This window comes from Myodes glareolus, chromosome 8 (assembly GCF_982192425.1).
Source record: "Myodes glareolus chromosome 8, mMyoGla1.1, whole genome shotgun sequence".
NCBI classification, from domain to species: Eukaryota; Metazoa; Chordata; class Mammalia; order Rodentia; family Cricetidae; genus Myodes; species Myodes glareolus.
This window is the reverse complement of record NC_142033.1, coordinates 4,264,455-4,288,920: the sequence shown is the minus strand read 5'-3', so window position 1 is coordinate 4,288,920 and position 24,466 is coordinate 4,264,455. Positions and strand designations below refer to the sequence as shown.

General features: G+C 39.8%; 1 protein-coding gene across 3 annotated transcripts in view; it reads right to left on the bottom strand.

Annotated features, from left to right (window-relative positions):
• Positions 1-24,466, bottom strand: part of LOC125408673 (ATP-binding cassette sub-family G member 3-like) — a 57,839-nt gene that overhangs the window by 17,972 nt on the left and 15,401 nt on the right. For all 3 annotated transcript variants that reach the window (XM_087908773.1, XM_087908774.1, XM_087908775.1), the window contains 9 exons: positions 22,988-23,047; positions 22,229-22,343; positions 21,542-21,694; positions 14,320-14,456; positions 9,108-9,259; positions 8,011-8,112; positions 6,831-7,081; positions 3,821-3,903; positions 64-153 (listed from right to left, as the gene is read on the bottom strand). In XM_087908773.1, coding sequence (XP_087764899.1) covers positions 64-153; positions 3,821-3,903; positions 6,831-7,081; positions 8,011-8,112; positions 9,108-9,259; positions 14,320-14,456; positions 21,542-21,694; positions 22,229-22,343; positions 22,988-23,047 — 1,143 coding nt within the window. The remainder of the gene's footprint in view (positions 1-63; positions 154-3,820; positions 3,904-6,830; positions 7,082-8,010; positions 8,113-9,107; positions 9,260-14,319; positions 14,457-21,541; positions 21,695-22,228; positions 22,344-22,987; positions 23,048-24,466) is intronic.

Sequence of the window (24,466 nt, the reverse complement as noted above, 5' to 3'; positions counted from 1 at the left end):
AATGAATGTAATTAATTTGATTGCTATCCCCTGATGCCTGCTTCTGGAGCAGGGGTTACTCACAGAAAGCGATCCCTGTCAATCACAAAGAGCTCCCCGGCAGACACACTTGTAATACACTGGAAGATTGTGACCAAGAAGAGCAGGCTGGCTCTGCCAGGAGAGAATGGAGACAAAAGCAATAATAAATTCAACATTAGGATGAGTTCTTTCCAGTTTACCTTGACACCTTGTTCTGTAGATTAAATCATAACAATAGACAGATCTTTTCTTTAAAAAAAAAAAAAAAAAGCAGGACTGGAGAGATGGCTCCGCAGTAAAGAGTGCATGCTGCTCTTGCAGAGGACCCGGGTTTGGTTGGCAGCACTCACATGTCAATCACAGTCATCTGTCACTCGAGTTCAAGGGGATTCCGTGACAGCTAGTTCTGTGTCAACTTGACACAAGCTAGGGTAATCTGAAAGGTGGGAACCGCAATTGAGAAAATGCCGCCACAAGATCCAGCTGTATGTCATTCTCTTAATTACTGATGGGAGGGGGAGGACCCATCCCATTTTGGGTGGTACAGCCCTGAGGTTCTCAGAAAGCAAGCCAAGCAAGCCATGGGGAGCAAGCCAGTAAGCAGGACTACCATGGCATCTTCAGATTCTGTCTAGCTGAGTTTCTCCTGTCCTGGCTTCCTTCAGGGGTGGATGACAATGTGGGAATGTTAACTGAATAAACCCTTTTCTTCACAACTTGCCTTTGGTCACGTGTTTATTCAAAACAGTAGTAACCTAAACTAAGACAGAATATGATGCTTCTTTCTGATAGCTACAGTTCTCGGGAAACACACATGGTACAGACATACATGTAGTAAAAAATCATGCACATAAAAATAAAATAAGTATTTTAAAAAGAAAGAAGAAAAATATAGAACTGTTCTGGTTTAAAATGTCAGGAAGAATGAATCCCATGAGTTAGTCTCCTCTGTCTCCATAACAGTATCTATTACTGAAAGTTTGTCCTCTAAAATCCAACAATTTGATAATGGCCCTTAACGTAACGATACTAGAGTATGCAATTTAGGGGTTAACTGGTTTTAGATAAAATCATGAGAGTGGAACCCCAGGATGTCATCTGGGTCTTCATCACCTCATCATGGGAAGAAACAACATTGCAATGTCTGCCATGAGAGAGAAGGTGGCCAGACAGGAAGAGCCTGTGAGAGAATCCTTACTGCAGACTCTCACGCTGCACTGTGGAGACACATTGCTTTTTAATCCACTGAATCTGCTGCATTTACTCATGGCAGCCCACCCAACTCCAATTTAACTAAAAAAAATCATAAGCATCGTGCTAATAAAGAGAGAAACATAAAGATAAATAAAGTTCCAAGGAGTTCTCATACTGAGTTGGCTGCTTTGATTTACAGAAGAGTAAGAAGGAAAACATGAAACAGTGGAGAAATCCCCACTCAGCGGCTTACTGCAGACACGACCTGTAGAAACATCTTTAAAACCCTAATGATCATCCCTAAAATAGGCCAACCAACTTCCTGCATGGTTTCCAAAGAGCTCAAAAAAGGAATCCAGTCTTGCTTATTTATGAAGAAATAATGTTTGATCACATGATAGGGGATGGTAAGCAGGAGGAGGGGGAGCAAAAGGCCCTCTGCAGTTACCTGTTTCCTGGACATACATCAGGTCCTCTAAGACAGATGGCATGACTGGGTCCTAACAGCCTGTTACACCTTTTCAACTGAAGTCAGAGGTCAGTGACTCTTTATCTAGATACACAGGGATCATTAGATATCAAAGCAGATGAGGTGGACCTTATTAGAGACAAGTTTTCTCCTACATCAAAGAAAAATTCCATTTTACAATCTACAAAAGGCCACATTAAAGGAAGAAAATAGAAAAGAAAAAGACAAGCTAAGAATGGGTAAGAATCTAAAAAGAGGAGGAAGCAAGACCTCCAAACTCCTGGAATTGAGCTGCAGACTGAGGTCAGCCTGGGCTACATGACAAGTTCTGGGCCTGTCAGGTCATAACTGTGGCCCTACTTCAAAGGCCCAAACATAGAGCAGAGGACCTGAGCACCATGTGACCAACAACACAGTGGGGAACTTGGGCACCAAACCCAGTCACCAAACAGAGAGGAGGACCTGGAACTAGAGCCAGCCTGGACTACGTGACAAATTCTTGACTTGTCAGGTCACAACCGTAGACCACCCTCAAAGGACCAAACAACAGCAGAGGACCTGACCAGAGCACTCCATGGCCAACCATAGAGTAGAGGACTTGGGTTTCTGCTCTTCTCCTAATGAGCCAGTCTTGCTTCCAAAGCTTCACTCTACAAAATGCACAACTTTCTCTCTCTCCACCCTTCCATTCCCACACACACATTCCCTGGTGCTCACAGCATTCTTCCTCTCTGTCTCCAACAAACTGTCCTTGAGGTCCATCTGTTCTAGTTTCCTATGTTTTCATCAACAAAACCAAGACCTTAGAAAAGGAACCTTGTGACCTTGGCTCTACTTAACCATATACACCACATAAGCTTTCTAATCTGTCTTTTTAAGGATTATAATTGTAGATTGACAGCCTATAACTACACATTTAGGTATAAAACTAATATGATTCATAAACAATTTTGTAAGATAATTCTATCAAACTAAATTAGATGATGTCCATCACTACAAATATGCATCATTTTCATGGTAGCACATTATAAATATGTTCTCAGAAACTTTGAAAGGTGTATTAGACCTATGATTTGGCAACTCTACCTTTCTGCCTTAAAGAGCAAAATTCCAGAGCTCAAACAGATGGACTTGCACACTCAGCAGCATGGTTCATAGCAACCAAAGGTGAGAGCAAAGCACATTTCCAGCCACAATGAATGGGAAGCAGCACAGCATGTTCACACAATGGACTGTTATTCTGCCTTACAGAACCCAAGGAATCCTCACATACGCCACACTTTGATGAGCCCTGAGGACATCACACCAGTGGAAACAAGCCAGACAAAACAAATGCAAACAACACCAAAACACAGACACTGTGTGACTTCAATTCAGGGTTCCCATGTTAGACATATTCAGTGACAGAAAGAAGAATGACTGATGCCAGGAATCACGAGTGGGTGGTATGGGGAGTCTTCTTCCAGAGCTGCCGGATTCCGTTCAGAAAGATGAAAAAACACCCACATTTCAAGAGTGGTGATAATCACATAACATGAAGCTACTCCATACACTAACCTGGTAAAATGTAATGTGTGGTGTGTAGAGTTTCCTACTCTCTACACACAAACACATGTGAAAATGTGAGGTCTTCCACTCAGCTTTCAATGTACCAACACGCTCTATCACAGGATAAAATTTGGACTGGGACTGAACGAGGACGTGATCCAACCAGATTCTCTGAATGTGGCCGGATTCTCTGAATGTGGCTGGCCCGGAGTCTTTCTGAAAAGCCATTGACAATGACACTGGGACTTGTTTCCTCTGCATATACTGGATTTTGGGGATCCAGTCTGTTTGGATACTCACCTTCCTGGACCTGGAGGGAGGGGGGAGGAACTTGAACTTCCCACAGGGCAGGAAACCCTGACTGCTCTTAGGGACAAAGAGGGAGGAGGAGAGGGAGTGGGAGGAGTGGGAGGGTGTTGGGAGGAGGGGCGGAAATGGAAACTTTTATAATTTAATAAAATTACTTTCTAAAAAAAAATAAATCATGAAATGCTTAAAAAATGTTAACTCTGTTCTGGTCATGAATTCCAACTTTTCATGGATTTATATAGGCTTGAACAAAGTGATGGCATTTTCTCATTTGCTTACCTGGTTTGGACTTCAGTACAGTCATTCCTTAGGACATGGAAAGCGATACCCAAACACACTGCCAGTGTTGCTGTGATAAATGCCTTTCAAAAAGAAAACAGGGAAAAGAAAATTTTCAATTAGGAGTAGAAAATATTCTACACATTGTCAATTATTTTAAGATTTATGGTTTCCTAATCAGATCTCTCCAGTGATATAAACACTATATAGTATGTCCAGAGTCTCTGGAAGAACATACAACATGCATGTCAATAGACTGCTCGTATATCAGACTGACAGTGAAGATCTCTGCAATCTGAGGCTCCAACAGTGCAGACCCTGGAAGCTAAGACTTCTCCCAGTGCTCCAGCAGGAATGGACAATGAAGAACTCAGTTCAGGAACTAAAACCTGGATGACACTGGGTGGGAGAGAATGCAGGTGCCTGGGGAGCTCTGGGAACAAACCCAGGTAAGAGACAGAAAGTCACTAAACTGAGGTCTCAGCTGTGGTGCCAGTGAACATGTGCAGGTTTCTACTACAAGTCACTCAAGAGAATTCAGGCTTTCTTTACTCTTAGAGTTAGAAACAAGAGCACCCAGGCCAGGGGGACAGCTCAGTGGCAGAGCCCTCACAACACACAGTAATGCTAATCCCCACAAGTGCAAACCAAACAACGAAATTAAAAATGGCTCACAACAGAGTTCTTAGCAATGGGATTTTGTGTGCTAAGAAGGGGTGAGCTGATCCTCACTTGTGTCACCTCAGGGAAGTCTGTGCTGTGTGGGAACCAGCACTATTGCTGTCACCAAAGTGATCATACTGCATCCTCTGAGTCACCCCAGTCTCCCATTTTCCATCATGTCTGTCATTGCTGCTCCATCAGCCTCTGTCAGAGCGGCCAGGGCTCAAGTCTCACCTATGCAGCCAGTTCCTCCAGATTCCCATCTACCTCTATCTACCCAATCTGTGCCGACCATCACAAGAACCAATTGCTTTGGTTTTGGATTAAAATGGCTTTAGAAGGCGCTTCACTTAGCAAAAGAGTAAGGCTACATGATGCTGGAACTTATTTGAAAGATCCTATTATTCCTCAGATAATGCCTTAAAAGTAGAACATTATGATCTAAGGGTAAGGATCCTACCACATAATGTGATAAATTAGAGATCAAAATTCCAGGGCTTGGAAATATAGCTCAGCAGTTAAGAGTACTTGCTGCCCGGGAAGAGGACCTGGGACTCAGTTCCCAGCACCCAAATGGCCCCTAACCAACTTCTGTAACTCCAGTTCAGAGAATTTGATGCCTTTTTCTGACCTCCAATGGCATGCACATGAGTACAGATATACATGAAAGCAAAGCAAAACATCCATACAAAAAAGTAAATAAATGTTAAAAAATAGCCCTCAATTCCTACATTGCTAACTGCTAACACACACACACACATACACACTTACCTCATGACACTGCCTCACTGTTGAACAGTGAGTAGCCCAATTTGATGACTATAACTCACTTGTTCCAAAATCTTATTGAATCTTTTTTTTTCGCAGAAAGAATGGACATAAAAATGTACTTTAGACATAAGTGCCCAAGTTAAAGGCAAAGTGTTCGGAGCAACTGACAGTATAACTCAGATTATTCATATACAGGCAGGAAGGCAGCAACATTTAAATATGAAAAAGGTGGTAGCTATGTTTAGAAGCAGTGTCTCATTACAGTCAACAACACACGAACATTCAGTATGCAACAGAAACTAAATGCCTCAGAATAAAATAACAATGCACTAACAGAAAGACTGATCATGGGGTTGGAGAGATGGCTCAGCGGTTAAGAGCATTGCTTACTCTTCTAAAGGTCCTGAGTTCAATTCCCAGCAACCACAAGATGGCTCACAACCATCTGTAATGAGGTCTGGTGCCTTCTTCTGGCCTTCAGGCATACACGCAGACAGAATATTGTATACATAATATATATACATTTTATATATATATATATATATATATATATATATATATAAAATGTATATATATATATATAAAAAGACTGACCACAAGTTTCGGTTGTTCGGGGACAGGGATGTAGGTCCAAGGTAGAGTGATTGCCCTCTAATGGCTAAGGCCCCAGGATCAAACACTAACACAGCAGAATCATCAACAATACGAAATAAAAGATAACTGAATAAGTGATGGCCCAATGAGCTGGAAGAACCACATTTCTGTGTGACATTAGGTTAAAATACAGAAAATCTTAAGTCATGATGATCCTTGTTACAGAGCCGGTTTAAAGAAAAGCAGAACTTCACCTCCTCCCGGTTCCAGTTGGCTGACAGGGAAGAACATTGTTCATCCAGTTACTGTGTGTGTGTGAGAGCTGCACTCTTTGAGTAGCTGCTGCTTTCACACACTGGACTCCTGATGAGGGACCAGCACTCTGCAGCGGGCTCATCTCAGGCAGTCGATGCTCAGGCTCCCTCAGAGCTGTTCTGTGGCCCTGTCTCCTCATCACATGATTTCAACCACAGACCAACCGTCCTTTCCCTCTCCAGTCATCTCCACCCTTCTCTACTTAAACCTTCTCCAAGTCCATTCTCTCGTCTGACAGGCTACAGTTCTATCTGTTTATCCAGTTACCATCCATCCCCTCACAAGGAAAATTACATCAGGAAAAAGGCTTTTCCTCCTTGACTCATTCCTGGACTTTGAATTGTAGGATGCACTGGTGAAATTAAGCAGACAGGTGTGAGGAGTTCACAGGCGTGTTGAGTTTCTTGTGTTGCCCAAATTAAATTTCCTGCTTGGGTTAGTAATTACAGTTCCTCTAGGTAAAAAATAACCACTAAAAACATTTTTATAAGAACTTAATAGTTGTCTATTTACTTTATTGAATATTTCTCTATGCCAAGGAGAGTGGAGATGACAGACACATGGAAGGGAGCAGAAGACAAGTGAGGCCCTGCCGTAGACTGACTCAGAAACAAATCGCTCCCACGTGAGTTTTTCACAATACAAATAAAATAACTCATCAGATTACCTGGATCCTGGTGACCCGTGGAAAACCCAGGAAATTTTTGAATGAACGACGAATAATCCACCAGAGCTGATACCAGAAAGGGGTGACATACGAGATCTCCTCCAAGGCTGAGCTCCTCCCTGCATTCTGTTCCCCCAAGAGTTGATCCAGTTCAGTTCTCATTTCACTGCATAAGGAGGACTGGGAATACATATTGGCTAATTCTTCTGTGACTTGGTACTGTCTCCAAGAAAGCTCTTTATATTTGTCAACTTTGAAATAAAAATGGATAAAGACAAGAAACAGATAATAATTTAATTGATTTTTCTGAGACACTTTTCATGAATAACTCATAAATTATGTGTCAGGTTTTTGAGACAGTCTCATGTACCCTAGACTGGCTCGAAGTTGCTCTGACGTCAAGGGTGACCTTTAACTTCTCCAAGTCCTCCTGTTTCTTTCTCAAGTGCTGAGATTACAGGCATGCACCTTCACACCCAGTTATGTGCTAGAAACCAAACTCACGGCTTTGTGCAAGAGAGGCAAGCACTCTACCAGCTGAGCTCCATCTTCAGCCCACCAAACTTTGAGCATAATGAAATTACTTCTGTGTAATTTCTTCACAGATGAGAAAAGTGTCCCTAAACTGACCTGATTACTGTCATTACTCCATGGACACAGCAATCTGATTGGTCTTTTCCCATATGGACCCCAATTCTTAACAAAGTTCTCCTTCCCTTATGAATCTATACTTCTTAATGTAGAAGTCTTGTCCCTGCTTTCTTCCACATGTGAATGTATATGCAAATGTATGAACTGCCAAGCATCATGCTTTTAAAATGTTATAAACAAAGCCAGGCATGGTGACACAGCCCTGTAATACCTACACCTGAAAGGTGAAGTAGAAAGAGCACATATTTAAAGCCAGACTGACTACATGAGCAAACCATCTCTAAAACAATAACAAGAATAATATGACAAACAATAGGTACATTTACTTTTTAACAGAAATTTCCCTTGTGTCAATATCATAAAGGGTCGACTATAAATTAAATAAAAAACAAACACAACAGACAGCAAAGTCTATTAGCTAATTTGGGGGCAGTTAATTAACATAAAAGTTATATTCTAATCAGACACATGGTTGTGTTTTAATCAAACCAGTTAGAAAAAAATCTGTGACTCTAGAAGACTCACGTACCATAACGGCCGTCTTCCTCTGTGTTAAATAGAGAAGAGAAACTTCCATTAATGATGTCCAGGAAGAAGTCTGCAGGGTTGTTGTGGGAATCATATTTGTAACCTACAAAGAATGTAGATCATGAATACAAACGTGAGGACTCTTTCAGAGAGTGGGACAGGGAGGGGGAAAGAACCTAAGAACTTCTTCCTCTTCTAAGCCATTCCTCTGCTAACTTATCCTTTCTTTTCATATATACACTCAATGTTTCAACAATATCTGAGTCCCAGTCTAATATATATAATATATATTATACACTTTTATGAATATATATATGCAAGTTTATGTGTATGTTATATATACATATGTGGGCTCTTCATTTGAGTTTGGCCTACAATTTTATTAGACTCTAAGACTCACAAATGTTTATTCTGAAAGCACATGTTTTTGTAACCCTGGGTACAGTCCTGGGAGCTGGTCTCTTAGGCTGCTAGAGAGTAATGAAAAGTAAATATTTAAACCTTGAGAGTGACCCAAAACTATATTCATACCTCGCTAAGATGAAATTGATGGCATAAACCATTAAAAAAATACATCATCATTCAATGTGAAATGTGAAAAATCCATGCAGACAAAAAACATGAGTCCATGAACCCAAGTTAAGCAATCTCAGCCCACAAGCAGTGCCTAAACCTGAAATGCAAAGCTACTGAGTTAAGTAACCTCTCCACAGCTCCTTAGAGTCAGGGGAAACTGAAAACCACCATCTGCTGCATGAGCAAAAACACCATGAAGCTTTTCCAAAGCTTTTCAAGGGATGGATAAATGCGCTTGGGGTTGGCATGTTAATGAGGAGTGTCACCATGACTGGGAAGCCAAACAAGAACTTCAGCAAAAATCCTGTACACAGGCATGATACAGGGCAGGCAGGAGACCCGCACAACAAGCCCGTGCTGCACAACTAACAGAACCCTGTCACCAAATGAACCAAAGGTGTTTAAAATGGAGAAACTCACACACAATAAGTCTGAATGAGGGCCAAGAAGCATTCCTGAGAACCCCTCTTCCCTCCCCAGATCCCGTGAATGAAGGCGCTCTCACAACAAAGCCAGCCATACCTGCGGATTTGAAGTACTCCAAAGCCTCGTGTGCAGGCCCATGAAACATGACTTTTCCTGAGGCCACTAAGGTGAGGCTGTCAAACAGTCTGAAGATGGAGTATGGGGGTTGATTAATGGAGAAGATGATGGTCCATCCCCTCCTAGACATCCTAAGTGTAAAGAGGGAAAGGTCACAAGTCACTGAACATTGAAATCTTGAAGTTCTCGACAAAATATTTTATTCCTGAAGTCATGTTTGTTCTCATTTAGGCTTGAATTTTCCTTAAAAAATACTTCCTCTCACTTGTCTTATGCACCTGGTAGTGAAACCAAGCTAAAGCTCTTATTAAAAAGTCTACGACTTCTAACATATGGGACGTCAGTAGTGCACTCAGGTGTCACCACGTCGATCCCTGTGCTGTCTTCTCAGACACTGAGTCACAATATCTGGGAGTCAGTGCAGGGAATCCATATCATGAGCAGGCAGCCCAGGTGATTGACAGGCTCACTCAAGCTTGAGAAGAAATGACAGAGCAAACATTACAGCTGTGACTGTAAGCACAATTCCCCTCAATCGTTCACATTTTCTGTCTCTTCAGGAATTGGTTTTTACTGTTCTGATGATGTGACTCACACTCCTAACCACTTGCTCTCCCACTAAACACTGCAGCAAGAACCTCGTTTCAGTTTTCACAATGTCGGCATAAGGCAATTCTAATATAATTTCCCCTTTGTGTTAATAAGGCTTAAAATGTCAAGCAACAGACCACGGGGCCACAGTTAGTGAGGGTCGAACCTTGGATTTGATTGTTGGTTTAATTCCACAACATGAAAAAATCAGCTGAATGGCCATTTCAGGAAACCATATCTTCTGTTAGGAGAATCAATAACCAAAAACAGTGTTTGAAACATATACAAAAATATTTTTAATAAAATTGGGTATGACATATCTGAAATACCCCTGCACTTGGAAGGATCCATTATTCAAGGCTCAACTAGGTTACAAGAGACCCTGTTTCAGAAAGATAAACAGAAAAAATAAAAGAGAGAGGTCGGGAGGGAAGAAGAGAAAGAGGATGGAGGGAGGAAGAGAGAGATAAGAAAAAAAGGAAGGAAGGAAGAGAGGGAGGAAAAAAGGAAGGAAAGGAGAGAAGGGAAAGGGAGGGGAAAAGGGAAACGAGAATGAGAAAGCTGTGAAGTGCAGTGCACACCTTGAGCTCCAGCTTAGAAGGCAGAGGCAAGAAAATGAGATCAGCCTGGGCTACGGAGTAAAGTGACAAACTGTGAAACCTCAAGACAAGCATCTCATAAGTGTATGCTGTGAGGTGTCACCATTTCCTCAAATCAGCCAGGCCAGACAGTAATACCAACACAGGGTGGAAGAGAAGCAGACAGGATCCCTTGTGAGAAAATAGACTTGCAGGTTGTCTGCAGGTAAAACAAGAGAGGCGCCTGAGAAGAGAAAAACAAGCTGTACAGAGTATGAACGAAAATGTCTGTCCAAGAAACTATGAGAGTTCACTGCTACACAGCAAGGATTGTGTCTGCCTGAATGTGTTTGAGAAAGGGAGAATGTGGGGAGAAAGCAGAAACAGGGTGGAAGACATAGGTACATAAAAAAGGATAGAGAGATAGAGAAATAATCGGTATGAAATCAAACTATTAAAAGAGATTGCAGGACAAGCAGCTTAGGTGTGGGAAGGTCCTTCTGCTGTAAGCTGGAACATTAGGAGGATGGTACTCCAGAGCTTCAAAGATTCAAAGCAGAGAGCAGACTCGGCAAGAGCCTTCCTCAAAGTAAGGTCTAGGATCTGAATCCTCAGTATCTCCTCCCACAGCATTTATCTTGGAATCCTGGGCAGTGTCTCACACCTACAGAATCACACCTACAGAAGCACACTGACAGAATCATGTCGACAGAATCACACCTACGGAATCGCACCTATGGAATCACACCAACAGAATCACACCTACAGAAGCACACTGACAGAATCACACCTATAGAAATAGAAGGGTTTTTACATGAAAGTAAAATTTTATTTTAAAAATATGTATTTGACAACCATTTCTTTACAGGATGTCTTCCTTGAGTGTATGTCTGTTACCACAAGTCCCTGGTGCATGTGGAGCGGGAAGACTGCATTAGATCCCCTAGAACTGACGTTCCAGATGGGTGTGAGCTGCCATGCGGGTGCAGGGAATGTAACTGAGTCCTCTGGAAGAGCAACCAATGATTTTAACTCTTATTTCATCTCTCCAGTTCTTGTCAAAAAATTTAATTGTAAAATTTTTATTTTAAATATATGAATCCTTATTAAAAGAAAATAAGATTGAAACACATTGCTTGAAATTCCTATGAAATAAATAAAAACATAATTATCCTCACAGTGAAGGGGCTTCCATTAGCCAGAGCTGGATTACCTTAATACTTAGAATAATAAAGAATAACATATTACAGCACACTGTACAAAATAGGAAGTGTGGGGCTGGAGAGATGGCTCAGAGGTTAAGAGCAGTGAATGCTCTTCCAGAGGTCCTGAGTTCAATTTCCAGCAACCACATGACAGCTCACAACTACCTGTAATGAGATCTGTGCCCTCTTCTGGCCTGCAGAAATACATACAGGCAGAACACTGTATACTAAATTAATAAATAGATAAGTAAATAAACAAATAAATAAATCTTTAAAAAGAAAAACAAAAAAGGGCAAAATAGAAACTGCAGAGAGACACCATTCTACACAGAACACCACGTAAGCTTGTGAAGTAATTAAAACAAGAGCAGAAGTGCTAATTTACACCAGAACTGGCTGGTAGAGATTAGATAAGGAGCAGAATAATGGTATAACAGCCGTTGTCTTCCATGTCATACTATTTATAATCACAAAAGAAAAAGAACTGTAATTTAGTATGATATAAGCCATTAAACACCAGAATGATGAGATGATCAAGATTCAAGCCATGGAAGCAAGATGGATCAATGTGTAAACACACCTGATGCTAAGTCTGAAGCGCTGAATTCCCAGAAATCACTTGGTGGGAGGAGAAAGACAAATCACTCAAATTTTCCCTTTGACCTCTACATGCATGATACACACATAAAGATACATATACACTAAATAAACAAATATAAAAAAATTAATTATTCCTACCATGGAGGATGCACTTCCAGGAGTGTTAGAGGCCAAGGAGAACACAGTATACCAGTGCCTACTGAGTCTGCTCCCAGACACTGGGAGAAACTACACATGAGATGACCCATGCAATGCACTAAGACTAGCCATGGCATGAGACACAGGGACAGAGAGAAGCATTCAATACTGGAACTTCAGCAAGAAGCTGATCTTAGAGAGTATAGAGAGTTTCCTGAAACAGGCAGGAAAAGGGGCAGACAGGAAAGGTGGTGATACCCAAAGAGTCTACAGACTAGATGATGGCAAGGCCCCACTATTTGACTTCCTCACTGGGAAGGTACAATGAGGAAGGGATCTTTATTCTTGGAGGTACAAATACCAGTATTTAGGGTAATGGACCATTGATGTGGGAAGTCCTTCTGTGCATGTGTTGCTTTTATTAGTTAATGAATAAAGAGGCTGTCTTGGCCTATGGAAGGATAGAGTAGAGTTAGGCAGGAAAATTAAACTGAATGCCGGGAGAAAGAAGGCAGCGCCAGGAGAAGTCATGGAGCCCCACCAGAGACAGATGCCAGACAGAACCTTGCCCGTAACCCACAGCCACGTGGTGATATACAGACTAATAGAAATGGGTTAAATTGAGATGTAAGAGCTAGCCAATAAGAAGAGAAAGCTAATAGGCCAAGCAGTGATTTAATTGATATAGTTTCTGAGTGATTATTTCTGGTCTGGGCAGCTGGGAATAAACAAATGGCATCCTACAACAGACCATGATGTCAGAACAAAACAAAGAACAGAGGGAAGGAACGAAAAACATCGGGCACTGTAAAGTTCAACAGTCAGTACCCTAGGTCAAGGGAATGTGAAAATCCTTACATGGTTCTTGGAGTCTTCCGTCAGTTTGAAACTCTATTAATTTCTAAAATGTACAAAACATAATACTTATACTTTTTCTATAAATATTTCACCATTAGACATCTTCTTTCTTGAAAAAAGAAATGTCATTTCTTTTACTTCATTTTCTCAGGTTCAGGACACATATCTTAGCAATCATTCCTTCAGCCATCACATCCAGGGTCAATCCCTAAAATAATGCTGTTTATTCTATATATGAAGCTACCCAGAGTCCACAAATTGTTAGCTAAGGAACCCCCACATCTCAGCCTTCTGGTGATATCTTTATACCCCACATAGTGCAGCTACAGAACCTTCTCCATAACGCATTGCTCTGCTCTAAACTCAGAAGCTTTCCCATATCCCCTGCCATGGAAAACCTTAGTCCTTACAGTGGCTCACGTAGTCTAGGCAATCTACATCCAACATAACCAACCTCCTCACTTCAACTAGGAATGAGGAGGACTGAATTGTATCTTTCCAAAGGCTCAATTGTTGAAGATCTCAAATCTAAGAACCTAAAATGTGGCTACAATGAAGACATACTCTTTAAAAAGGTAATTAAGTTTCAATGAAAATTACTAGAGTGTCCTAATGTAACTGGTGTCCATATAAGAGATCAGGGAATAAACACATGAAGATGGAAGAGATACCATCCATAATTCGGTGACCCAGGCCTAGCAGAAACAGCCTGTGGATGCCTGAATATCTTCTTTCCAGGATTCAGAACTGCAAGAAATTTAACTTCTGTCAAGTCACCCAGTCTGTGGAGTCTTTAGCAGAGAACTACCAACTTTCCTTCCCTTCAGGACACCAGGTTCTAGTCAACGTGGTCTCTTTAATGTCCCAGACACACCAAACATGCTCTGCCTCAGAAGAAATGGGTTTTCCCGCCATATAGCACTCTCTTCAGATCTCGCCCGCTCAGCTCCCTTGACCAATGTTTGTGTGGTATGGGGACATGCTATTTAAAGCAGTCTCCAGCTTCACCATCTCTTCCCATGCTCCTGTCTCATTGTTCTTAATGTGTAATCCTTGTTAATTCAAGTTTCCCTCTAATAAACAAGAAAGAAATTCTGTTGCTTACATATGAATCTCCTGCACCAAACACACACACACACACACACACACACACACACACACACACACACACACGTGAACAGCTATTAAGAGAAGAAAACTTAATGTTCCTTCAGCACTTACCTTCTCAGGACAAAGAAGACATAAGTAGCAGTTTTCAAGTCTAAGCCAGTAGTGGGATCATCCAAGAACAAAATGGGATGCTCGGTGACCAGCTCCATGGCTATACTGGTCCTTTTCTTGAGCTCTTTAGATCTAGGCTAAAGCAACAATGACTACCATTATCAACAAGAACACCAACAGTCATTGTTGTTTGGCAAATAAGCCTGTCTCCACAATAAAAGATTTTGTTATATCATCATTCTAACAAGCAAAAACATGGGCACCTGGGAGAAGAAGGTTTTTCTTTTCCAAGTGAGTAAACTGTTCTTTATCAAGTCACATATTCTAGGTAGTGAGTTATCACACTCAAAGACTGGTACAGTGAAATCTCTAGCTCAGGAATGAGGAAGACAGGACTGGAGAAGATATATTATCTCTAGTTACTTAGTTGTCATTTAGTACTCTTCTAACACACACACACACACACACAACATAGGCACTCTATAAACAATACACACACAACATATACACATTTGACTAACACAACACATAGGCACACACGCGTGCACACATTGCTTTTTATCAAAAATTCCACATTGCCTTATTAGGATCTTTTTAACTCCCTAAAGTATTTGTGAATTGACATTATTTACAATGTACACCATCACAGAATTCATGATTTATCCATGCAGGCAAATTCAAAAGGTCATATAGTCTATCGGTTAAACTAGAACAGTCTTAGTACCAGTCAATGTCATTGTGTAAGACAGAGGAGATAGCAAGGTTTAGGGGGACACAGAACTAGGGAACAAGTCCCTATAAGCATGATAACCAAAACCATGATCAAGCCCTACCGACAACATACAACAAAGGATGTTTGGGGAATTTGGATAAGTATGGTCAGGACCAGGCTGAGGATATAAAGGAATCATTAATTGATAGTTAAGAATAGAGTTTATAAATAAGCAGATGTCCTTATTTTTATGGATGAAAAGTAAGCAATTAGGAGTAAGGAACGACTCAATGTTCTGCTAAAATGCTGCAGTGAGAAACCGCTTTAGTGAGTATGCTGTTGTAAGCACTAAGAAACCAGAGAGCTGGTATTATTAAGTATACCATTGTGCTGGAAATACAACACTCAATCTTCTACAGCAGCCATATGTTCCCTCTATGTTGGCAGAAGCTGCTTGTTCGCTCCCAGCAGCCAAGAACCAATAATCACACAGCAATAATCACACAGAAATCTGTACTTAATTGCAATACTGTTTGGTCAATAGCTTAAGTATATTTCTGGCTAACTCTTATATCTTAAATTAACCCATTTCTTTTAATCTGTATATTGCCACATGGCTGTGGCTTACAGACAAGGTTCCGGTGGGCTCCAGCAAAGGCATCTGTCTCCTGCGGGTGGCTACATACCTTCTGACTCCGCCTACTCTCTCTATATATCTCTTCCAGCCTGCCTTTACTCTGTTAAGCCATTGGATGAAAGCTGCTACTTTATTAACCAATGGCAATAAAGCATATTCACAGTATACATCACTTCCCACACCACCTACCCTTTTCTGTCTAAATAAAAAAGAAGGTTTTAACTTTAACATAGTAAGTTTACATATAACAAAACAGGTATCAAGCAAGAGTTACAGTTTCAATATTTTTATCTACTTTACCTTTTATCATAACTAAGGAAAACTATAACTTAACCTCATTAAAGATACCAGAAGGATATAATATTACCTAAGTAAACAGGAAGTGCATTGTAAGCCACTTCCAAAACTCTAGAATTGACAGAGACATCTCGCTGCCTGGACAGTCACCCAAAGTTCTTCTGTATCATTGGGGTACCCATATTCATCTTACTGGCCCATAGTGTCCTGCAGACTCTTTCATGAAGCAGGAACCCTGAAGAACTGTCTCACCGTTAGGCAAGTTCAGCAGTCATTTTTCTGTGGGTCTTGCATATCCAGTTCACACAGCATAATATCAAGCAGTCCAGGCAAGAGCAGTTTCATGCCCAAATGCCTAACAAACTCTATGAGAAGCCTCCTTGATGATCTTTATCCTCTTTAAATAGATTGGTGCTGCCAGGAGCAGATGTGTCTCATTGTTATGAAAAGTCCTAAGTTTATAAAACATTTTAAATGCCATATTCTATAGGTCTCTGAAATGTTTGAAAAATACTTCTCCATTTAAAATATTTCTCTGCACATTTAGAAAACCTAACTAACATAACTACAAGCTTGGCTATTATACATGATTATGTATTAACCTGTATGTCTTAATTATACTTTGCATTTTTAATTGAACTACACATACACACTTCCTTAATTAGGAGCAGAAATAAATATATAACAAAATTGATCTTAAATTTGTATCAATAAACCAAGATCCATGCCAATGCACAGTATCCATCTCTGTAGCATATCCCCCTTTAAATGTAAACAAACATTTATAAATAATCATTTGGGGAATTTGGGTGTAGTTCTCTCCAAACTGCTTCCTGCTTTTTGTTGGGTGAAGTAATTTTAGAAGGTGTTCATAGAGACCTCTCGGAGGTGGGGGCTCTTGGTCTATTAAACAATAGTAATCTGAAAGCTCCTTTAAGAGAGGTCTTCCTGATTCAACAAGAGCAGAAAAAAAAATGTGCAGTTTCGAAATTGTGTCTTCTTGGTCTGTGCTGCCAGCACAAACTCTGACTCACTCAGGAGACCAAGCATTTGAATGAGGTTTGTGACCAGAGTGCTACAACTTGATTAGTGGTAACATAAACACACTGTGTGCTTGAAAATGGGGCTGTGAGTGTGGCTCTCAGAGGCAGTGAACATGCCTCCACCATGTTGGACTGGGCAGAGCAGACTGGCAGGACCGCCAAGCTGGTCCTAGCCTCGTCCATTTAACATTTAGAAGAAAAAAGCAGTCCTGGTTAGAAAAGGATGACAGAGACGCAATAAAGACAAATTCAGATAAAAAGATCTCTAAATGGGTCATAGTGTTTGATAGATGTATGTAAGCTTGGGAGAGAGAAGAAAAAGAATATGGTCAGTTATAAAAAGATGCAAATCATTTAAAAAATAAAGTCTTTAAAGAGCCAGAGTATGGATTAAAAAAGTAAAAAGAAAACAGGATAATTCTTGGAAGAGGAAAGTTTGGTCTGCAGTTGTGACCCCGCCACAGATGAAACAAGATGTGACTGCCTTGCTGAATAAGGTACCAAGCCACGTGGTTAACATAGACAAGAATAATGTTATAAGAGTTTATAAATGTTATAAAAGTTGTAAGAGATAATAAGAAGCCTGAGTTAATGGGCCAATCAGTTTACAACTAAAAACATAAAATAAAATAAAAATAAAAGAGTAAAAAAAATAATAAGCCACATAAAGATGAAATATACACAGAGAATCTGGATTATGTGTATTTTTGTGTTTTCCTTGAATTTTTTGACTGTGAATGAGCTAAGTACTGAGAAACATTTCATTGTATGGGATGCTAAGCTAAACCAATATATTTTCAAGATATCTTGATTTCAAAATTTGGGTCTAAGCATAAGTTGTTTTGGAAAAGAGGTTCTGCCTTTGTTTCCACAGAGGAAAAGTACCTGTGGATTCTTTCCAGGTTAATGTGGTTTAATGGAACATGACACCCCATGAGAGGTTTCAGTGAATCCTAGAAATGCTTCGCCCAATAAACAGCAGGAAGTAGTTTGGAGAGAACGACTCCCAAATACCTAAATGATTATTTATAAATGTTTTGTTTACATTTAAAGGAGGATATGCTATAGAGATGGATATAATTAAATTAACAAATATATGTTAATAGTTAATCATGTGTATAATCAAGCTTGTAGTCATATTAGTTAAATTTTCTAGACACATAGAGATATGTTTCAATTAGATAATCTTCAAACCTTTCAGAGTCCTATAGAATATAGCATTTAAAATGTTTTATAAACTTAGGACTTTTCATGACAATAAGACACATCTGTTCCTAGCAGCACCAATCTACTTCAAGAGGATGATGGCCATTGAAGAGGCTCCTTATGGAGTTTGTTAGGCATTTGGGCAAGAAACTGCTCTTGCCTGGACTGCTTGACGTTAAGCTGTGTGAACTGGATATGCAGGACCCACAGAAAAATGACTGCTGAACTTGCCTAAAGGTGAGACAGTTCTTCAGGGTTCCTGCCTCATGAAAGAGTCTACAGACATTCTGCAGGTTACAGAAAACTGTGACTGACAAACTGCCAGTACAGGTGGAACTGTTTTTGAAATTTCCTGCTTCATGGAAAAGTCTGCAGGATACTATGGGCCAGTAAGATGAATATGGATGCCTGCAATGTTACAGAAGAACTTTGGGTGACTGTCCAGGCAGCGAGATGTCTCTGTCAATTCTAGAGTTTTGGAAGTGGCTTACAATGCACTTCCTGTTTACTTAGGTAATATTATATCCTTCTGGTATCTTTAATGAGGTTAAGTTATAGTTTTCCTTAGTTATGATAAAAGGTAAAGTAGATAAAAATATTGAAACTGTAACTCTTGCTTGATACCTGTTTTGTTATATGTAAACTTACTATGTTAAAGTTAAAACCTTCTTTTTTATTTAGACAGAAAAGGGTAGGTGGTGTGGGAAGTGATGTATACTGTGAATATGCTTTATTGCCATTGGTTAATAAAGTAGCAGCTTTCATCCAATGGCTTAACAGAGTAAAGGCAGGCTGGAAGAGATATATAGAGAGAGTAGGCGGAGTCAGAAGGTATGTAGCCACCCACAGGAGACAGATGCCTTTGCTGGAGCCCACCGGAACCTTGTCTGTAAGCCACAGCCATGTGGCAATATACAGATTAAAAGAAATGGGTTAATTTAAGATATAAGAGTTAGCCAGAAATATACTTAAGCTATTGGCCAAACAGTATTGCAATTAATACACATTTCTGTGTGATTATTTCCGAAGTCTGGGCATCCAGGAAGCAAACAATGTGCCACCTCCCACAACACCTCCACATTTCTTAAATCAAAATCTAGTGAAATGTTGAAGAGAATTAAGTCTCAGCAGCAAAAAGCACTTGTCCCACAAACCTGAAGCCTGGAACTCGCATATAAAGCAGCAGCAGTGGAATGCCTGTGTGACTCTGTCAAGATGTAACTACAGTGAGGTGGGACGTGGATCAGGGCATCAGGCTTGTGTACAGGGCATCAGCAGAACAAGACAAACAATGTGGGAGGAGAGAACGGACCCGTGACATAGGTGTCCTATGACCTCCATGTGTGTGTGTTAAGTCATTCAGGTGAACACACACAGACATGCACATACAGACACACACACACACACTTTTTGGAAAGCTATCATTTAAAAATTATATTGAAGTTCTTGTAATCTATTACATTTCATGACTTTAAGAAGTTAATAAATATCTTCATATGTTGTTCTTAAAAAACAAGTAAAGAACTTAGGACAATGGCTAATCATTGTTAAAAAGAGAACAAAAGAAAGAACTTTATTGTCAATATAAAACCATGTAATAAACAGAGCAAAGCACACAAAAGTACATCACTTGGGAAAAAAGAAAGCATAGTAAATGTCAGCTTTTCTCTTATTCTTGCCAACCAAACAAACTTCTCATAAATGACTGCAGAGAGGTATCATGAGAATTAACAGCTGGTACCTTCCTATTCCTCACTGCGTCTAAGAAGGAGACACCACAGGAGTTAATCCATGAGATTCCTGTCCTGGGGAGACCATTTTCATACATACCCCCAAATGTCTGCTCAGCAGACATCTCTATATAATCTTCTCAATGAATTGATGTCATTGTGAGAGGCAGGATTATTTGGAGGACACAAGAAAAGAAAAACAACCCTAATGATGAAAAACTCTAGGCAAATAATAAAATAAATGCATGATCAGGTTCTCTAATAAATGTACTTATAAAAACATTTGGGTTTACAAATGGTTATAGACCTGACAGGACTAAAGATACCAAGATGTTATTTATTTTGATAGTCAAGAATGGAATTTTTAAATTAGCACATATCCTTAATTTTTAAAGATTAAAAATGATTAAGTACTCAGGAGTGAAGTCTTATATAATAGTCTTTTAAACTATGTTGGTAAGAAACTAGTTAGGTGTTGGATAACTAGCGGTGAAGCAGTTTACCACTTATCTACTGCCCCTACTGACCCTGCACAAATCCTCATAGGAGTCACCAGGTCCACTCTTTGTTGCTCTTGCCAAAGTTTGTATCATTAAATCCTGACAAAGTACCTGGTAATAAATACTGACAGAATATATGGAAGCAGGGAGTGAGGGCAAAAGAATATCCTTTGTTTCTATCTAGTTACTAAGACAAAATGAACTTACAAAAAGTAAACAAGGAGTGAAAGGTTTTATTTCAACACACAGTTTAAAAGTAGAGTTGACAAATGCCGGGAAGTCAAGGCAGGAAGCTGATGCAGCCGGGTTACATCCAGTCAAGGGCTCAGAAGAGGATGAATGCATGCATGTCTGTCAGTGCTCAGCTCACTTTTCCCATTCTCACGACACCGAGGATCTAAACCCAATGGCACTGCCTAAGTGGGCTGGGTTTTTCCACATTGCTTTACTTAAACAAGACCGTCAACCTTACTATAATTCCTCACTGAGACTCTCTTCTAGATGATTCCAGGTGATTTTAGACTGTATCAAGTTGACAGTTAAAACTAGACACCACAAACAGGTTTAGATAAAAACACAAAAAGAAAGACTACAGAAAATAACAAGCACTCCATAAGTTAGAAATAAAAGCTAAAGAGACCAAGGACAGCCCTGGAGGGAAATTAATGTACAGTGAACACAGAGCCAGAGTTCTCCATCTCACGTCCTGTGTCAGTGCAGAAGCACATTCTGAAACAACAAGGGACACGTCCTCTAGGGGAAGAGACAATAAACAGAAGAAAGTACTTATCAAATTCTCTAATGAGTCAAGAGTTTAAGGCTGAGGGAAGAGGAGGCTCATGTGAGGAGCTCTTGAAAATGACCATGCGAGGAACAATTTTCCCTGCTGGATCACACTCTATTCCCAGGTTTAGCCACTGTAAAAAAGGTTTCCCATCTCAGTTTCTACTCTACATCATGTAACCAGTCACTTACTCATTAACACAGAGAGCAGCCGCATTGACCACACACATAGAAAAGTAATGACGGTATCATATTATCAATACTTGGAATTATTTTTTTGGCTCTGAGCCTTTCAAGACTTTTCTTCACATTACCTTAACATTTGCCTTTTCATCCAGATGCAGAAGTTCAAGGACCTCATTAATCCGCCCTCTTTTTTCATCCCTTGTCATAGTCATTGGCAGTCGAAGAGCAGCTGAGAACTCTACATTTTCTCTCACAGTCACCGTGAACATCGTTACATCATTCTTAAAGTTAAATAGTATTTCAATTAAATATAGTTATCAGTGAAACAATCATTCTAACAAATGTAACCGAATCTTTATATAAAACATACACAATGTAATACTCCACTGAAAAATAAGTTTTCAGTTTTATTAATTTCAAGTAGAGAACCTGAAGCAATAATTTTCACCCCCCTTCCCATTTGCCTTCCAAGAAAAGCTCAGGCATTTTGGTGATGGCTCTCTGCAATTATTTGAGGAAAACAGCTAAGCAGTAGAGAAAGGAAGGAAGGACAAAATGCACAAGAGTAGTTCTCTGTAGAATTAAATCACAGCTCAGTTACTAGTACTGTGATGCAGATGTCATATTCCAATCCCTCCCCACCTTCCTATCTAATAATGCCACCCTCAGCCTAATGAGTCATTGTGAAAAGCGGATGTAGATAAAATTGGGCCTATAAATGTGTCATCTAATGAACTGGAAACACACAAATCTATAAGCTGAGCATCTAGCAATACAGGGGGGAAATCTAAAATTGCAAACCCACCAGCACTTACTTGTGGCACATAACCAGAATTACATGTGAAATTAGCAGGTCGAGGTTTTCCATTTATCAAAATATCTCCCGATAATCCATGTGGATCTGTCCTTGCAGCTAAGACATCTAATAACCTACAAGGATTACATATATTGTGTGGTTTACTTCCTCCCTTCAGTAACAACTATCAGCTTTCAGACACTCAGAATAAAAATGCTGCATGAGTTTAAGTGAAGTCTCTCTCTCTCTCTCTCTCTCTCTCTCTCTCTCTCTCTCTCTCTCATACACACACACACACACACACACACACACACACTCCTTTCTGTTCGGTATGTGCTCTAATACAGCCCAGAATTATGAATGTGAGACATGATCCACAAAACAGCCCCTCCCTGCTATCTGACTCTGGGAACTCAAACAGGTAATGTGCTGCTGTGTTTTGAGAATTAGGCCTGGTGATGATTTCTTGTCTCCAGAAAATTTCTTCATCTTTCTAATTCTAATTTTACTTTCACCACATTAAATAATAATAATATGACCCAACACCACATGCCAATCACTCTATTATTTCCTATCAGTAAAGTGACCTGGTAAGACTTCCTGCTCTTGGTATAAAATTAGAATGCATCTTCCCACATGTTATCCCCACACATGGGACCAGACTCACATACACACTCACACATACACTCACACAGTACTTAGATAACTCCTATAGGAGTGATTTTTACAGCCCAGAAACTGGATACAAAGGGCTTTGTATGCTTTCCATTATACTCACAAAGATCTGCTCCCATCTTGAGGTCCCATAATTGCATTGAGGCCAGGTTTCATGATCCCACTGTAAACACAAAATCACACTGGTTGATTTTTTTTCTGTTTTAAAGAAGTTACATTAGTTTCATATCTACACTGAATATTCTATTGAAATTAGGTAAAATTGTACACAGAAAATAAGCATAAATGCATTGGAAAAATTTAAATATTAATATAGGTCTATTATTTATGAAAGATATTGAAAGCTAGTGGAAACTCATCAGAAAAATGCTTCAGATATCACAAAACCCCTGTTATTTATTGTTTAAGGACTTGTCTGTTTTGAAACACAGTGCATCTAAGTTCAGTGTCCTTGGAACAAGTGGTCTGTTCTCAGGAGGACTCCACTGCACACACAGCCTTTATCTATCAAGGCTGTATTTGCTAATATAATTATTAGGAAGTGTAGCTTCTCTCTAATGTTTAATGATCAGTATCTTCATACAGCCCTGCTTTCTGTCTTGTAAACCTCATCACAAGAATTCATGGGATATCAGTAGCCATGCCGTTATTATTAAAATAGAATCAAACCAAAATCAATTCATTTTAAATAGAAATTCAAAGACTAGAAAGAAGCACTCAGAGGACAGGAGGACACTGCCAAATAACACTCAAAACAAAACAAAACAAAGCACCACCTTAATCAAAATATAAAAGCTAAATACACACCCACAGAAATGATGATTTCCTTTCCTGATAAAGAGATTATAATACACTCAGTTTAGGATCAGGAAATATCCCTCAAGTAGAGGACATTATTGACTGGTGTATATGTACAGCACAAACATAAACTATGTCTCAATATACCAATTGACTGATTCGGAGTAGTGAATATTCAGACTGAAAAAGCCATATTCCTATATTCTTATAGAAAACATAGCTACGCTTCCATTTGTTATTTCCTAGCCAGGCAATGTGTCAATCCCTTGCCCTGTCCATCCCCCTCTCAGTAAGAAAATGATGGAAGTTGTAGGCTGAGGAGAAGAAACAACCAGTACCCAAGAACAGCTGTGATGGTTGGGGTCAGGAGGAAGAGTCTATGCCGACTGCACGGGGGAAATCTCAGAAGTGTGCTCTGTCCTCAGAATTGGTTGGAAGCATGGCTTCTCTATGTCATTGAACAAAGTGTGGAATGTTGCTTTTAGCTCTTAATGAATTTTGAGCAAATATTTGAGGACCCAGACTTTCTGTTGTTGGGACTTCCTCATTGCTTGCATCTCATCACTGCTAACTGACCCAGTCAGCCTGTTCTAAATGCTCAGTTCAGTTTAGGGAGGGAATGTGTGTATAGATGTGTACACAATTCTTTTAGATTTTCTAATTTATAGAATTTAAATTTACAGTAATCCCTCATATCTCTTGATGTTAACAGTATGCTTTTTATATTACCTTTCCATCCTTAATTTATTGAGTTAAAACCATTTCTCACAATTGCTTTGTTTTG